Source organism: Lissotriton vulgaris, chromosome 4_1 (genome assembly GCF_964263255.1).
Source record: "Lissotriton vulgaris chromosome 4_1, aLisVul1.2, whole genome shotgun sequence".
In the NCBI taxonomy this organism is placed as follows: Eukaryota; Metazoa; Chordata; class Amphibia; order Caudata; family Salamandridae; genus Lissotriton; species Lissotriton vulgaris.
In genome coordinates, this window is record NC_141691.1 from 700,670,143 (window position 1) to 700,688,129 (window position 17,987).

Consider the following 17,987-nt stretch of genomic DNA (forward strand, 5'->3'; position numbering starts at 1 on the left):
CCAAAACAGAGGTGAATTGTACACCATTATCAGAAAGTAAGGACACTGGAAAACCTTTCAAACTGACTATCCAAAAACTCAATCACGACCAAAGACTCAATAGAATTTACTACTTTAATCTCAGGCCAGCGAGAGTACATATCCACACAAACGAGAATGTATGTATCACATGATATCTACTTAATGGGCCCTAGAATATCAATAGCAATTTCCAACCAGAGACCATTGGACTGTTCTCTCATCACCATGGGTTGAGTTCTACACTTCAAGACCCTATCGCTGCAGGCACATTCTGAACAACTTCTGACCTCTCTTTCAATCCAGACATCCATGGCAGGCCACCAATATGCCTCCCTTAACCTTTCCTTTGTTTCAACAATTCCCATATGGCGGGCATGTGCACTTTTCAGTAACCTATCGCATAAGCTGCATGGAGGAATTAATCTGCTACCTCTTAAAAGAATGCCATCCACAACCGACAAATCATCTTTAACCTGCCAAAAACCAGTCAACTCATCATCACAGTCCTTCTTCTCGCACCAACCCTTTGAGATCATATTGATGACTTTCTGTAGAAGTTCATCCTCAACTAGAGCCTATTTCCAATCATTCTCATACACAATACCATCACTTGCCAAACAAACATCAACCTCGTCTTCAAATCCTTCACCTCCAAACTGATCACATTCCAAAGCTTCTTCACGTTCAGTGCCCAGTCTTGCTAAGCAATCTGCAAATGTGTTAGAGACACCTGGGAGATAGGAAACTACAAAATGAAACTCCTGTATGGAAACCACCCATTTACGTATACGATGAGATACAAAATCAATCCCCTTTTTCGCAAAAACTTCTTTCAAGGGCTTATGGTCTGTTAAAACTTGAAACTTGCTTCCCCAAAGGAATTTGCATAGTTTGCGAATAGACCAATCGATGGCAAGAGCTTCTCTTTCTACGACAGAGAAGTTATACTCTGCTCCTCTCAAAGGCCTGGACATAAACAATACCACATTCTCTTTGCCTTCCGATTTTTGAAAAAGAACTACACCCAAACCTGTGAAGCTTGCATTAGTTATTAAATAGGAGTCCTTTTTTGGATCAAAACTGCTAAGATCTTGGGCATGATTGAGAAACTTTTTCAGATTCTCAAATTCTTCATTACAAACATTCGACCATGTAAATTCACAACCTTTTTTTAAAAGATCTTGTAGCTGCCTAGTCACCCCTGCAAAATTTGGCACAAATTTATGATAACATTCACCATACCCAAGACCTTTACAAGTTCATCTTTGTTCTGAGGAGCCCTGAGTTTGCAAATTGCATCAATTAAGGAGGCTTTATGCTTAATTCCATTTCCAGAAACCAAGGAACCTAAATATTCAATTTCAGCCACATCAAATTTTCATTTATCAGCTCATAAAGTTAAACCAGCCTCACTTAATTTTGTCAACACTGCCCTCATCCTACCATCATGTTCTTCAAAAATGAGAACATTGTCTTGGTATATTTTGATGCCCTCAATATCCTTCAAGCCATGTTCCATAACCCTTTGGAATACTGATGCAGCAGAAATTAAGCCAAAAGTAATTCTCAAAAAATTAAAGGTGCCATAGGGCATTACAAATGCAGTCAAATTTTGAGAGGTAGGCCGAAGAGAGATCAAGAAATGAAAAATGCTTTCCCCCTCCAAGAGAGCTCAACATCTCAATATTATTGGGCAATGGATAGTGATCCACAAGTACAGCTTTGTTTAGTTCCCTCAAGTCAACACAGAGGCTGGCCTCCCCATTGGCCTTGCGGGCCATGACTATGGGAGAAAGCCACTCAGTTGCTTCAACCTCTTCTATTAACCCATTGGCCTTTAGTTTGTCAAGTTCAGCCTTCATAATCTCTTTCGCTAGTAGGGGAACATTGCAAACCTTTGCTACCTTGGGTAGTGAACCTGGTTTGATTTTGATTTGGTGCATGTAATGCTTAAGGCACCCTAATTTTTCATCAAAAACTTCTGGGAACTCTTTTACCCAATTTTTACATCCTGCCGCAACATGACAGCCAGAAGGTATCTCTTTTAGACACACAGATGGATTTTGGTTGGGGTTTAAAAGAACATACAGATCACGTTGATGGAACCAACTCAGAAGTGAGTCACCCTTCGTTGAAATATATACCTTCCCAGGGACTACTCTTCCTTTATAATCAATTGTCCCCCAGAACCATCCTAGAAGATCAATAATCTCTCCACTGTAACCCCTTGGTCTTATTTCAGGTTGCATTAGAGTGACCTTACCCAACAAATACTGATCAAAAAATTTCTTTGGAATTAATGTCACTTTTGCCCCGGAATCAAATAGCATTTTGACAGGTGCGTCATTGATGAGAACGACATCTATAGGTCCTCCAGAACCTTTACTTTGGCAAATCTCATTTTCTTCAACCTCATTCTCAAATAAATATACCTCTCTAATTTTCTTTTGGTCTCTTCTTGACCTACAACATCTTGCAACATGACCTTTGCGACCACACGTATTGCATATGGCCTTCCACCCAGGACAATCCTTAAAATTGGCTATGTGCCCTGAGTTGCCACATTTAAAACATTTAGATTGGAAATTCTTCATACCACTAGATTGAGGATCTTATCTAGCTGGTTGAAAGTTCCTGGAACTAGTATCTGAGACATTTTGCCCTTTAGTCGTTGTAGCGTCATGCTTATGTTTATCCATATCAATATCCACTTTCATCACTGAATTATGTCCTTTATCAAGAGAAGAGTCTTTATCTTTTTGAATAGTTTTGAGACAAACCTTCGAATGTTCATATGTCTTTGCAATTGTGACTACCTCATGCAAAGAAGGATTATCCTTCTGCCATAAGCTGTCTCTAGTCTTATCAATGCTACATCCTAACATCATCTGGTCTCTGAAACGTTCTTCCAGTGAAGCACAAAAACTACATGTAGAAGCTAATTTACGTAATTCAGTAATATATTGTTCAACGGTTTCCTCACGTTTTTGCATGCATCTCCCAAAGTGGTATCTTTCTAGAAGAGTACTCACTTTGGGTAGATACTGTAAATGAAGTTTCTTTATAGAGATTTTAAATTCATTGAGGCCTGTTGAGTCATCATCTGATAGATCTGGAAGATGTTCAAAGACTTCTTACCCCTCAAGTCCCCAGCAATGCATTAAAAGAGAAGTTTTCCTCTCTGCACTGAGGGATGTTCCACACACACAAGCATAATGATTAAATACTTTTTTCCACCTCAACCCGGGTGTAGTAGGTTCACCTGGTGAGGACAAAAAAAATGTGTGAGCAGGTACATTTTGAATGGTGAACGTTAAAAGTAAACAACAAAAGTCTCTTTGTGATTTAAATGTGTAATACCTCTCACTTTGTAACGTTATGGAAAGGTAGAAACAATTGTTTCTAGAAGCGGAAATACACAGTTATGTGTATCGGAAAGAATGAAATGATTCACAAGCAAGAGAGGAACACAGCTGTGCACATCAGCGATAATGTGTGTATTTTCAGATTGAAGTGAGTCAGCTGCTGGATGGTCTTTTCAAACAGAATGTAGCTGTGCACATCAGCGATAATGTGCGTAATAACAGATTGAAGAAAATCAGCTGCAGGATAGTCTTTTCAAAGAGAATGTACGTAAATTGTTGCTGTGCACATCCTCGTTTTAAGTAAGTAAATTGAAATATGTGTTGATGTGCACATTAGCGTTATACATAAGTAGTATAGAAAAACGTTGTTCAAGGTGTGCACATCACCGAGTCAGAAATGCTAAGAAGATGTGCTTTACTGAAAGATGTGCGCATCACCGGCTCGGCAATGCGCGCTGCTAAGGAATGAGAAATGCTCAGAAGATTCGTTTTAATTTAAGGTGTGCGCATCACCGTCTTGGCAATGTGCGTTGCTAAGGGAAGATATCCCTTGCTTACGAGAAATGCTCTGAAGATGCGCTTTAATTTAAGGTGTGCGCATCACTGGCTCGGCAATGCTCGCTGCCAAGAAAACATATCCCTTTCTGAAGAAATCCAAGATGGCCACCACGTCGCGTAGTGACGTAATCTCGCTGCGTGACTCTGTCGTATTGCAGCAGCGTCAGCGTAGTGTAGGAAGTGGAACGTTAGATGCTGATGAATAAAGAACGTCATTGGAGTCTCTTCGCACAGGCGTGACACACAGGGGCACCAAGAAGAATGGATTGGCGAGAATCGTGCGTGAGGAGGTCGCACGGTGATACAGTTAAATTATGCCTTTACACAGGGGACAGATCAAATTTGTAAAAGTACTCATGTTGGCCCCAGTCACACAAACCTTTCTAGAGCGCTGTTTCTTGTCAGGCTAGAGAAACGAGACTCACCGTGATGACAAGACAGAAGATGGAGAATCCAGGAGAAGGGTTTGAAGGTATGATTGAAGTCTTGAGGTCGATCTTGGATGCGTAGGAGGTTCCAAACGTCGCCAAATGTAAAAGATTCTGTTTCTCAAATCAGGTAGCGGGACAGCAAGGTAGATGAAACCATTTCAGGTGTATTAAGAATCAGAAATAGCGACCCCATCCAGCATCAACACCTGCAACTGTCAAATGATCAGTTGCTTACCTTCTACCCCACTTGAAGTTCCATAGGTTCCATATTCAGATTCCAGCAACCTAGCAACACTGAGCTTCTAATACAAGAACACTACACAGTCCCTATGCTCTGGTACACAGATAGCACAGAGAAAAATCACACAATTTGACCGGATGATACCTCCAGAAACTATTGTATTTAATTTACATTTTGAGACAACTGCCTACAAAAATACTACTCTACAAAGGAGCAAACATTTGGGGGTTTAAAGGTAGGTCTATTTTCCCTCTTTATCTCCCTCTGAACTTCATAGGCATCCGATCTCGGAATTCAATTAAGTTTAAAAACTAAGGGTATTTTTTATTTTTATCTCTCACTGCTCTCATTAATTAGCAGTTGTTAGCATCTATTTCCACATATTTTACAAATTTAGGAACATTGTATTCATCCTGTCAGCAGCCAGTAAGCTGTATCTGGACTTTTCCAACACCTAGTAAGCTTACCTTCTTGCCAATCAAGAAATTTGTAAAGAATGCAAATGCTGCTCTCCACATTTCTCTGGGCTTTGAGAAGAAGGAACATATTACCCCAGCAAGGGAATCTACATACTAGCTCCCGTTATGTGATAGAATTCCTTTTAAAATCGCCTGCCTGGTTTTCAATTTCAATTTTAAGTTCAATGCTAATTTCTAGTAATTTTGCTACCTCTTGTCCTGCTCTTTCTACTCATCACTTGTAAAGATAAAACACTTTAGTCATCCTCGTTGTAAACACCTCTCCAAAGGCAGGTAGGAGCCTTTTTCCCATTTTCCAGGGAGATCAATTAGCTTCATCATTTGTAACCTTCAAAAGGCACTGGAAACTGAACTGATATAAGTAGTTGCTTGTTAGAAGTGCTACAAGCGACCATTTTCCATCCCCGCTAATTACGTGTAGTCAGTCAATTAGTCAGTTAGATAGCCCTGACTAAAGGGCACAGAGATGTTTGATGATCCTACTTTTGGACAGACAACCAGTGCAAGGATGATAATGCAGGGTAAATGTGCACTTCAATGTTCTGCAGCGCACTTGCTACTCCATCCTTAATCTGTTGCACCACCTCTATTAAGCACTAATCCAAGTGAGATCAGATGTATGGATACAAAAGAGTATTTTTATGCAAGTAGATTAATATTTCTCATAAATATCCAAGAAAGGGAAATCATTGTAAAACTGCTTTAACATGGCGGGTCATGTACAGTTTTGTATCAAAGTTCCCACTAAGGTCCTTCACATCTTCTATCTTGACGTTGGTATGATCCAGAGGGGGTTTCCAGAAAAGAAGTGTCTACAAAGGTTTTTTAGGGAGGGCAACCCAATGTGTCCTAGTTCTGTTCAATGTTATCAGAGTGCAGTGAAATTATTGCTCTTTGACACCATGGAAGACTCGACATTGTGGCACCCACATTCCCCGCTGCCCCACTGCTGAGGCTTCTTTGTGTCAACAGTGTACAAAGACAAAGCAAATCCAAATCACTAAATTAGACAAACTAAAGTGGACGGAGGGAGAAAGGTCACAGGTCGATGGTACTCCAGATGTTAATGATATGTTTGCTACATGAGAGGAAAGAACAAACAGCACCATCTTGCAGCTATTAACAAAATTATTGGTTTGAGGAAGACCTTGGTCAAGAATGCCTAGAAGGTAGAGATGAGCGAATAGTGGCATACGAACGATTGTGGCAAACATAAGCAGGTCTTGTACTTTGAACTATAAAAAAGTGTTGAATGAGACCACATTTTGCTTGAATTGCTGAAGTCTTTTTGTCTTATCATTCAGATAGATATACAGAAGTTAAGACTGTACTGTGACCCCCACCAAAGCGAGAGGGAAACTGCTTGTGAGATTTACTCAGTGGTAAGTTGTAATTGTCCCCCACTTTTAGTCCAGAAGGTCAGTTGCCATTGTGTGCTAGTCAGAATGAATGGGGGGGGGGTGTCTAACTAACAGTACTACATGGTTCAGATCCACAAAGAAAGCTGAAGGAGTATATAATGCTTCCTTTGCACGTGTGCTTGAAAATGTGCATGTGCTGGTATTCATGATTGGCATTCTGTTACGCTATATGTAATGCAGCGATTGTTGTGTGACGGCTCAATTAGTAATGTTTCAAAATCAGCATTTGAAAGGTAAACAATGCCATGCTTCATGTCCATAACCTGGCAAATGATTAGTAAAGAATGTGATGAGCAGAGTGCATGTATGATATATGCAGGTAAGATTTGAAAACAGAGCAATGCAAGTGCCAAATAAATGCTGTCAGGATATGTGCCAAGTCAAGAAGAAATAGGTGAAAACCTACAGGTTGCAAGGGGGAGCAGGACAAACACCTGGGAGATGCTGAGTGTCTTTAAGGAGGTAATCTATGCCTTCATACTTGCTGCACCTGTGCTAGCAGACCTGCAAATGAGTCAGTGATGCAAAATAACACTGTGTCAAGCATCACATGAAGATTACCTTTCAGCTGCTCACTACAGCAATGCAAATTCCAAACACCATTTCCAATTATCAGTTGGATACACAGATCTGACAGGATCATCATGTCTTCTAGGTAACCACTCCATGTTCTTTTTTGAGCACTGATCACTCACGTCAAGTCTATATAATTGATTCAAAACTTGAAAGCTTCTTGGTAAGACCCCACCATTTGCGAATATCAATAGTTATTTCTAATACAAATAAGGTCTATTGGTCTTTGCATTACAACATTTTTATTAAAAGTGCATATATGTAAGGTAATTGGTGCACTTGACCTTTGTGCTTTTGCATGGGAGTGGGCTACTTTTAGAGTGACACATGTTCATCTCTCTCCAACTTCTATGGTTTCTACCACCAAGCTGGCTATTGCCAAACACTAAGGGCCAGATGTAGGTAGGCGTTTACCGGGTGGTAACGGCCGAATTCGGCCGTTACCGACCGGTTAGAGCAATTTGACATGTAGATCCCTGTATTTTACAGACTCGGTAAATTTACCGATAGGTAAATTTACCGAGTATGTAAAATACCGAGTCGGTATCATTACGGATTCCGGTAAATTGGTATGTAGGTGGGACTCTTCTGAGTCCCACAAGCAGTACAAAATCGGTATTTTACCATCAAATACTACTTGATGGTAAAATACCGTTTCTGGTGTGCATGCACATGTGTGCATGCACACCTATGCCATATGACAGGCAGACCTGCCCTTAGGGCAGGTATGCCTGCCACATGGCACCCGAGCCTCTTTTGGGGGTGCCAGAGGGTGTCAAAGTGACACCCCCTGCACCCTTGTGACAGTCGGTATTTTCCGATGTGGTAAATACCGACCGGTAAATGCCCAATCAATCCTATGGGCTTCAAAGCCCATAGGAATGAATGGGCATTAACTGGTCGGTATTTCCCGCATCGGAAAATACCGACTGTTTCCGATTCGGTAATTGCACATCTGCATTTACCTACATCTCGGTACTTTTATTTTCCGACCTCTGAAATACCGAGTCGGTATGACTCGGTATTTAAGAGGTCGGAAAATAAAATTTACCTACATCTGGCCCTAAGATTCTAATTGGAAGGGATTCCATGTTTTTGACATGCACTCCCTTGAGTTTACTTCAAGAAGTGGCAGATTAGGCACAGGAAACTAATTCAAATACAGATCAACATCTGGAAGGCTTTCACTCATACATCAGTAGGCATCACTTAAAAAGGCTCCACAAACTACACAGGAAAGGAGCATATTAAATAGGAGAGGTTACTTGAATAGCACAAACTCCTGGTACGAGAATGTGCGCCATCTTTGATAACAATGCCAAGCAGAGAAAAAAAGGATATGGCAACAAACGAGAAAAAAAAATGTTGCGGCACTGAACAAACATATTGTAGATTCAGGCATGACTCAAAACACGAGAGAAACTCCCTAGGAGGAAGAGGAATCTTTACTTACAGAGGAACCAATGAGTTCGGCGTCACAAGCTCCTAACGTGACAACGAACAGGCCCAACAGTGTAATTAGCACGTCGGACAACTAGGAAAACAGTGCTCACCGGCAAGTAACCATATGACAAAAGGAACGGGAAACCAAAGGAGACCTACCACTGTTGAAAACTGACTTCCGTGTTTACGCCTGCGTTGTTAAGCCACACGTTGTTCAGACTGCTCAGTTTAGGCTGTTTTACAAACCTGAGAAGGGACTCTTCGCTGCATCGCCTGGTGCTGCTATGTCCAACTCTAATCGTATCTAGTGATGGAGCTGCCATCGCCATCAAAGTGACAGTCTGATCTCAGCCCAGAAGATACACCTGCCAGATGAGCAACCTGTGTGATCCTAATCTGCAACTGACCTCAATGAGAACTTATCGAATCTAGGCCTGGAGGCTGCATCTTCCTGGACAGGCACCCACCTAGCAGGTGTGCCATTCTGCTCACCTCCAGTGGCCTGAGTCCAGAGGAACGCGTTGCCAAGGTCCTGTGTTAGCAGAGTTGCTGCTGAAAGCTCAAACCAGGAGAATGCCTACCAGCATTGCATGATTGGGAGAAGGTAACAGGGTCACAAAGGGAATGACTGAGATAGGACAAATGATGATCTGCAGTTGGAACATTGACTGTTACCTCTGCAAATCAGTTTTGGGTAGGAACTGCCAAACCAAACTTCGAAATACTCTGCATGAGTAGAGACCAGGTGAACTGCACCTATGCATATGCCTACACTTGGGTAGGGGTCCAATAAACACTAATCTAGCTCCTAGAATGGGGACAGGGAGCCACAGAGTGTGCAGTACTTATCTAGGAATCAAATTTGAATTACAACCCTGTAACTGAGCGCCAATGAATTGTGTGGCATTAAGTATTGAAGTATTATTAAAGTACTTTATTTTTCTTAAGCTAAGTGCTGGGCTGGACAATGTTGTGTGTTGAGTTCTGAACTCTTTTTCCCCTCACTACCTTCCATTAACTGGACACCCTTTTTACCTTGAGAGTCAAGGGTGGGAAAGGCTGTACTTGGCCCAGTTTGCAGAGCCATAGTAGCACGATTCCAGGCTACCAATGGGAACCAACTACATCCACCAGAGTTGGGACCCAGTATGCCATGTTTTGCCTGTACTCCCCCTTGGCACTGGGGCTGACATGAACCCATAAGGTTAAGCCATAAGAGCAATTGTGTGACCCAGACTACTCCTTCTTAGGATTGAAGTGGGTGGTGCAGAAAAAGAATAGAAGGGCCCAAGTTGACGTATTCTCTCATAGTGAGAATGCATATGATATGGTCGTTTTGATGTTGACATGGAACGGCCTAGGTGACAAAGATGGTCCTCATACTTTTAATCTGTAATTTCATGTTTGGTGCTCAGAGCTAGGAAGTACTGAAATTGGAGAGATAGAAGGTGAAAGAAATTGACTAATGAAGGCATTTATTTAGAGTGCTTGACATGCTGCACTTGCATCTTATGCCAAAAGAAAATTTCCAGGTGCACAAGAGTTGCTGAACTTGGCTCAGGGTTAGGACAACCTGCTTCAGTACCTATATCACCTCATAGCATTACACATTCTAGAATGTTCTGAAATCTCCCTGCTGTGTGTGTACTCCTTCAATAACCACAGACCCCTTGCCTATAACTGCTGCCTTGAGTGTCTCCCTTCCATGCCATCGATGGGGGTAAAGATCCTGGGTTGATCCGTTGACACCACCCATTGAGGCTGCTGTGATGATCCCAGACAGGATATGTGCTGATAGCAGAGAGTAGAGACTAGAGGCCCAATTCACACAGGTAAACTGAGACGAAATCTAGCGTTACGACTTTCGGTATTCACAAAGAGCATTTACGAGTAGTAAAGTTAGACTTTTGTCTCAGTTTTGGTCTCAGTTAAACTTAAGACCAAAACATAAGTTTAACCAAGCATTTACTACTCATAAATGCCTTTTGTGAATACCGAAAGTCGTAAAGTTAGACTTTAGTCTCTTTAGCCCTAGAAGTGGGATGTACCTGCTCAACTCCACACCTTCAGCAGCACATGGTAACAGAGGTGATGCACCCCATCCTCCTCCTTCAAGCCTCGGTACCCTCTTCCACAGCAAACGCATGCGTCATTCTCGCCTCCATCATGAAGACTTCTGCCGTCTCTCTGTCACTCCTTGGTGACCCTCAACTTTTCTCTCTGCTGTGTATGCATATGTATCAAAGGAACGCTAAAATCACATTGAAACATTAAAAGGATGGGCTGCCCAAATGAACTGCTAATAGTCTGTGAATTTCGAAGCTACTATAACTTTATTCCAGCAAGTTATACAAATATTCAGCAGAACTCTTCGTCTGCATCCCTTTGGTAAATGAACTGTCAATGTTTCTATTGGTCCTGTTCCACAATTTTGTCCCTGTGATTTTAAGCAGGGACACCAGGCTGCAAAAAGTCTTTATATAAAGGGTAGACCCACCCCCAAAAATAGAGACACGATTGTGAAGATTTTAGAGGCATGTGGCTAGAATGAAAGCTGAGAAAACACTCCTCCAGGGGAAGTAATGTTCTGCATGTTCTGGGAATAAAACTATGAGCTGTCTGCATTCTCTCATGTGAGGCCAGACTTGGTAGTGATATTAATGAACTTTTCTTTACCTCCTATGTCTGACAGGATGATAAAAGGGTAAGTACAAATCGAATTATAAGTCTTATTTACAGTATAACTTGAGAGACATTTATTTGCCTGATTTTTTAAAACTTTTTTCCTATGGCAGTGCCCGCTGGAGCGAGTCTTACCTGCTTCCAACTGCCAGTGCCCTGGAGGTCAGCCAGGAATGCCCGGTGTTGCTGGACCCAGTGTAAGTTAGTCTACAAAGCACCGTTCTTTGACCTATAACAAGGCATTTCAGATTGCAAAGGTCTTGTTTGTAATGGCGCCCAGCTTGGAATAAGGGTACATGTGCCTGAGCAAACAGTTGCATTTATAGTAAGGGTGCGTGCAATTTGTATAATTGGATTTTTCGTATTTACTCAAAATTTCAGGGAAATTATGCAAAATTACACATCATTTTTCAAAATGTAAATTTGGCATTTAGTGCTATATTTAGGTGTGGCATGAGCGCTTGAGTCTATTTTGGATGTGACAATCCTTTAAAAAAAGTAACAACAGCACAATTTGTGCGAAAAACAGATGCTGCTCGCATTCTGGCCATTTTTATTGTTCCCATGCTCCTGCGCCATACTTTTGTAGCAAACATTATATAATTATGCAACGTGGAATAATGGCGTAATTTCAGGACTATTGGGTTACAAGTGTAACTTAAAATTCCTAAAAGTATTTGAATCATCCTGGCTTAATTAAAATTACTCCAGTCCTAACATCGTTTTTTTTTTAAAGAAGTGAATTTCATTTGGGACGCAAGTTTAAGCCACACCATACAAACCTGTTTACATTCTAGGCAAAGATAACATCTCCCATATCATGTATAATGTTTATAATGTGGAAACCTGCATCACCCCAGAATACCTATGGGGGAGATTAGTATTTTACAAAAATATACACCTTTATTATCAGAAGAATGAATAAGGAAAAAAACACGGATAAGGAAAAGTATCTACAATTAAATCGAGCATTGGCAAAGCTAATAGGCTCGACGTTTGCACTCAAGTGCTGATAAAGTATTAATAATACCTGTTGCAGTGTGAAACTGTTTTAGAGAATATTGCTTATCATATGCAGTGTATGGATTGTATAAATAATTAAATATGTGACGACCGAGAATTCTTTTCAGATCTAAGACTGGCCCTCATTTTTCCAGTGCTGATGGATGGATACACGCAGGAAGAATATGAGACTAAAATGCTCTTCGGGGATGAACTAATATGTGAATGACAATGTCTCAAGCAATGGCTGCAGCTTTCTGAGCTAAAACACCCAATGGCTGAAGAAGGCTTCAGCAAAGCGCATTAGAATATTACTGCCTACAATGTATTCACCTTGTTTGTGAGTGTTTGGGTAAATCCTATCACCGCCAATAGAGTGCTTGAACAGTAATGGAAGAGAGACTATTTTACATCTCCCTATCTCTGCCTTTCTCGGCTTCTCATTGATAATGCATGCTCAATTGCGCCTTTGTGTTAGCAAATTAAACAAAGTCCTATTGACTTTGCGAATGCTTGTTTTAGCGCCCGTAGAGGTAAAAAGCAATAAAATGTGGGGAGTGGGCTAGGAAGAAGAGAGCTTCGATTTAGTCTTTGGTTTGAAAACTCAGTGTTATTTTTTCCATTTAGTCAGTGCTTAATTTGAGCTGGTGGTTTCTGGTGCCCAGCATTGGCACTTAATCATCAACACCAGCACTAGTTAACAACACATTCATTTATGGTAGGTACATGGAGATTAAGTGATTTTCCTAGAATCACAGGATGTTGAGCTGCCATCGAAACTCGAACCAGGCCCCCAGCTCCGAAGTCAGCAGCTCTGGCCATTACACCACATCCTCTCCCCACTTTCATGGTTAGTAGTTGGTTCTGTGTGGGGAACTAACAGCAGAAATAGGCTGGTGCAAGCTAAATCCTGAGGAGAGCCTGGACACGTATTTTATTACAAATTAATCACTGCAAAGGGACTAGTAGCAAAACAAGCCTTGATATAAATACACATAGGTAATCAACAGTCTGATGATTGCTTAAGAATTGTTTGTATTTGCTTTAAATGTAATAACGATGGATTGGGATGCGGCCCCAAGTGATTTCCAGTTGCTGAGATTAATTCAAGCATTTCACCGATCACTGTTTTGTATTATTTATTGTGACAAGTGAACTGTTATTGATTTACATTAAGGACAGCCACCTAACCTGGAAAGATGTTTGTCACACTTATACAACCCACCTTGCAACCATTATTATGTGGGAAAACAACATTTCACTTCAATTACCCAGAATACCAAAGTGAAGGGTTAAACCAAAATCGATTAGATAAAGAGCACTGAATTTTCATCAAACACCTTTACAGAACACATCTAAAATGTGAGTTAAATTAATAGTACTTCTTAAACTCCTGTTTTCTAACTCATGCACTTATTTTTTTCCAACCTCTTCTCCTTCACCTTTCTTTATTCTATCATCCGTTTTCTTCTCTTCTCTTTTTTTTACTGATCCATTGTTGTAAATGAATCTAGGTCCCTAGTGTAATTTTCCAGATTCATGCCCTTATATAGGTATATTTTATCATATCCTTAAATAGGCATAGAAATCATTACCATATTTGGCCTGAGCTATACAGCCCAAATACGGCATGGCTACTTCCACTAAGTTACGAGAATCAACAACGATTTCTTGGAAAAACCTGCCTTCAGCAGCTAGGGACTTCCCTCTGCTTGAATATTAAGTTCTCCAAGAACTCCTGGCGTTTTCCAAGAAATTAGCCTTTGAGTGATGTTATTAAGTCCAAACATGCGTCAAACTCGGCACCTTCAAAGTATAAATATGCCCATGTTTGCCCAGTCAAACACATGGTGGTTTGGAGCAGATCGACTATCTACTTGCCCGACGCCCTGCAGCAGCAAGTGCCGAAGGAAGCCGACCCTCCAACTGACACACTGAAAAAGACGCTGTCTTTTCTCTTGCTGAGAAATCCAGCTCCAGTGTTTCCGGCTTACCCTTGCGGGTATCTGGGAAATCGAGTCCTGAGAGTGAGATACAAGACCTCCTTCATTCTAAAACCAAGGTACGGAGCTGATTAGACCTCTTAGAGAATTCTTGTAGTAGATTCCTGGCAGAGAACTACTAAACTTATGCTACTCTTCATTTACTTTTTCTCTCGTACTAGACTTAGATTAGGTACAACGGGGTAGGCGTATTTTAGAAGCACCATTTGAGTACTTTTAGTCATTATTTATTACTGTATGTATTTTATACCTTTTATGCACTTTATGGCTTAGAAACCATATCATGCTTTTACAGTACTACTTTATAATACTGTTGGTATTATATGCCTCGTACTTTATAACCAGCATTACGATTGTGGCAGTTCATTTCCAATACTGGATAAAGAAGACTTTTAAAAAAAACCTTTTATTGAACACGCCCATCTCTATATTTCTCAGCACCTCTGGTGAAACGAATCATGCACGATTGACTGAGTAAAATAGTTATCTATTGTTTCCGCGACTCTAGAGATACGTTTCATTCTGGGGAAACAAAGTTGTCATGTTATATGGTTGTCAGAAACTAATCCCTTCTTGTAATTTCGAGAAAGTTTCTAGTGACCTCTGAGCTAGCCGGCACTCACTATTAAGTTTAATATATTCGGTAGAGACCTAGTCGACTTCAGTCCTACGTCTAAACTACAGTATATATTATTCCAATGCGCAGAGCCTATTGGGAATATAGGAACTACACTACACCATCTTTACTCACCCTCCTGTATTTTGCTGGGTTTTTACTGTAACCAGCTTGTGCTGACTCACCCTGAGTGGTCTCTTACTCGCTTTTGTTCTTTGATGCTTTCCTTCTCACGTCTTTATTCTCTCTTACTCTCTACTGTTTTATTCTAGTCAACCTATTTTCTCCTCTTCCACTTTCATTTATCGCAATTTCTTTAGTAGTCTCAACTTTATTTGTTCCAGCTTTTTACCTCTCACATATTTCAGTGTGAGTTCATGGATGGGGCCTTTTTGAAGAGCTCAAATAACCATTGCTGCTCCTCACCTCCTCTTATGGCGAATTCGCTTTGGTCAAGAGCCTCAGATGTTCTGACATTGTTGCAAGGTTTGTGATAAATTTACCACAGAAGTTTCTCATGCACGAGTCACAAATCCCCCACCACTTTTGTCTTATATTGTTTTTTCTGTGCCTCTCTTCTCATGAAGTGACCCTGAGTTGGGGAGAGGATGTGGTCTAACGGCTAGGGCGGTCGATCTCAAATCTGGGGAACCAGGCATTGACGCTCAACATCCAGTGATTCTGGGCAAATCACTTAATCTCCCCTTGCCTAACTAAAACAAATGTGTCCTTGTGTAACCTAACTGGTGCTCATGTAAAGTGCTTTGATACCTTTGGGTCAAGTTCACGCTATATAAAACTCAGAAAAATAAAATAAATAAATACATTGAAGTGTGCAAATTAACACGGCAAGCGGAGTGAGAGCTGATCTAAGGGTCTGGCTTGGCTCTAAGAAACCATACACGAGCCACGCTATGAAAATGTTTGGCATGTGTATCATGCAATAAACTTGAAGTAAACATCTGATGCATTCTCTTCAAAATTCAAATAGGTATTTCTTTAACATGCAGAAGTGTTTCATCTTAGTACATGAGTTTATATCACTGCGCAGACAGAAATTAATTAAAAGTGGTAGTTTTTCAAAATGAACTTAGAAAGATCAATGATTCACCACCAATGTTAATGTCATTAGTTAACTAAGAGGCAAGTCAGTAGTCATTTAAACCCTAAACATGGCCCTGATTCTTATTATAGATATAGCAACATTATAGTCTATTTAATCAACCATAAGAGGTGCTCGTAGAGCTCATATCCTGAACTCAAGTATTTAAAAGTTCTCTCATATTTAATATTAAAGAACACACATTGGCATTCCCACTAGGTACATATTTAAAAGAATGTTGTTTGTTAATTTGAAGTCTTTCTAATACATAGTTTGGGAACAAATATGCATTTGTGTGGAAGCAGTGAGCTGTAGCATAATATTGGTGTAGGTTCAAAGGTCATATGATATTTGTATTGTCACGCCAGACTTAAAAATCGATTTAGGTTAATGACTGTCCCCTTCCATTTGTGCTTCTGCTAGAGAAAAACAACATAAATTATCTAGTTACCTAAGACACTTTAATAGAATTCCAATGTCATGTGTGTGCCCCTGAAAGTTCAGTTCAAACTTAGGCAGCAAATAAACAAAATTATCACATCTGCCTGGTAGGCAAGGACATTTTTTTGTGGAAACAAACAATTTCTGCCCATTTAAAGTATTCCTGGCTCCCAACAGGTGGGTGGAGCCAAAGCCCCTCTCTAGTGATGTTCACCTAATCGTCTGGCGACAGCTGCGCTATCAACCCAGACCAGAAAAAAAGGCTCAGTGAAATAGAATGTTTGCCTAGGATCACAGAATTTGGACAAGCATGGATGCCCATATTAATTTCAAAATATCTGGTTTCGCATTGTGAAATATAGCCACCAGACGTATATCTCTATCAATCGCTTTTTCTCGACTGTTTTAAAACAAAAGCAGTTTTCTGTTTTATTCTTGGTGCAGACAAGGAAAACTAACTCAAACATTGCAGACTCAACTCAAGGCTCCCAGACCCAACTACCAAGTAAAGAATGAATGCATTTAATTATTTGTTTATTTTTATTCACATCTCAAAACACCCCCCCTCCAACGCAACTTCTCAGCATGTCAGTAGAACCAGCAGTGAGGACTTACTGCATGAAAGATGAGCAAACCTTAAGAGCCAGCCTCACATGTCTCTTCAAAGAAGAGAAAAGTAAAGCAAAACTGGAAGACTCACTATAGCAGCAGTAGCTCCTTCATTAGGGCAGAGGAGGGTCGCCCCAATAACTGCAATGCCCCCAGAAAAGCCTCAGAGATGAAAAATAAAACAGTAATAAAGTTAATTTATTACTGTATTATTTTACACCAACCCATCAGGAACCGAGTGGGAGGATGGGCTGGAGCCATTACTGCTGAGTGGCAGCAGCAGGGAGGAGTGGTGGGCTGTGCACTTCATTTTAAAGTGCGCATGTCACTTTGGGCGTCTGTCTTGCGACAGCCAACCAGACATGCATTATAAATCTCTCTAAGACAACTGGGTTGAGAGCAAGCACAACCAACCAGCCCCATTGAGAGTGCTGATAGAGGCCGCTCCCTCCAATCCTGGTGCATCTCATGGTTAACAACATGTGAGCAGTGCCAACCAATTGGCTTGGGACAGCGCTGGAGCCTGAAGAAGATAAAAACACTGGAGCGGGAGGATGTGTCTTGCAGCAACTCCAGCAAGTAAGGTGAGTAAAGTGGGAGGTGGGTTTGAGGTGGAGGTGTGTGTTGGACACACACCCGGTTAGCCTGAGACACATGTGTTTAACCTCTGAAAACAGTACTTAAGCACAAGTGAATGCAGATCTCAGTGAAAGTGACGTCTTCTGCAGCTTGTGGCAAGGGCAGGCAGTCCATAACATCACATAGGCTTTTAAAGTGTAGCTTTACACTATGTTAATCTCTGCTGCCTTCATCATTGAGATGCTTGCTTTAATGACGTGGAATTTTTCACAGGTCCTCTTGTACTGAGACCTTGACAGAAAAACAATGTTCAGCTGTACTGTCAATTAATTTAACATTTTAAGTGAGCTTTTTATTTTATTATGGTAATTTGTGAGCTCTTGTGCCTGCCTCTTCACTCTCCATAGTTACCAGCCGCCAC

General features: G+C 40.9%; 1 protein-coding gene across 1 annotated transcript in view; it reads left to right on the forward strand.

The window, feature by feature from the left end:
* Nucleotides 1–17,987, forward strand: part of LOC147722465 (collagen alpha-1(XXI) chain-like) — a 675,708-nt gene that overhangs the window by 332,993 nt on the left and 324,728 nt on the right. Inside the window, exons 7-9 of the mRNA XM_086967313.1 lie at nt 6,400–6,477; nt 11,225–11,236; nt 11,328–11,411. Coding sequence (XP_086823439.1) covers nt 6,400–6,477; nt 11,225–11,236; nt 11,328–11,411 — 174 coding nt within the window. The remainder of the gene's footprint in view (nt 1–6,399; nt 6,478–11,224; nt 11,237–11,327; nt 11,412–17,987) is intronic.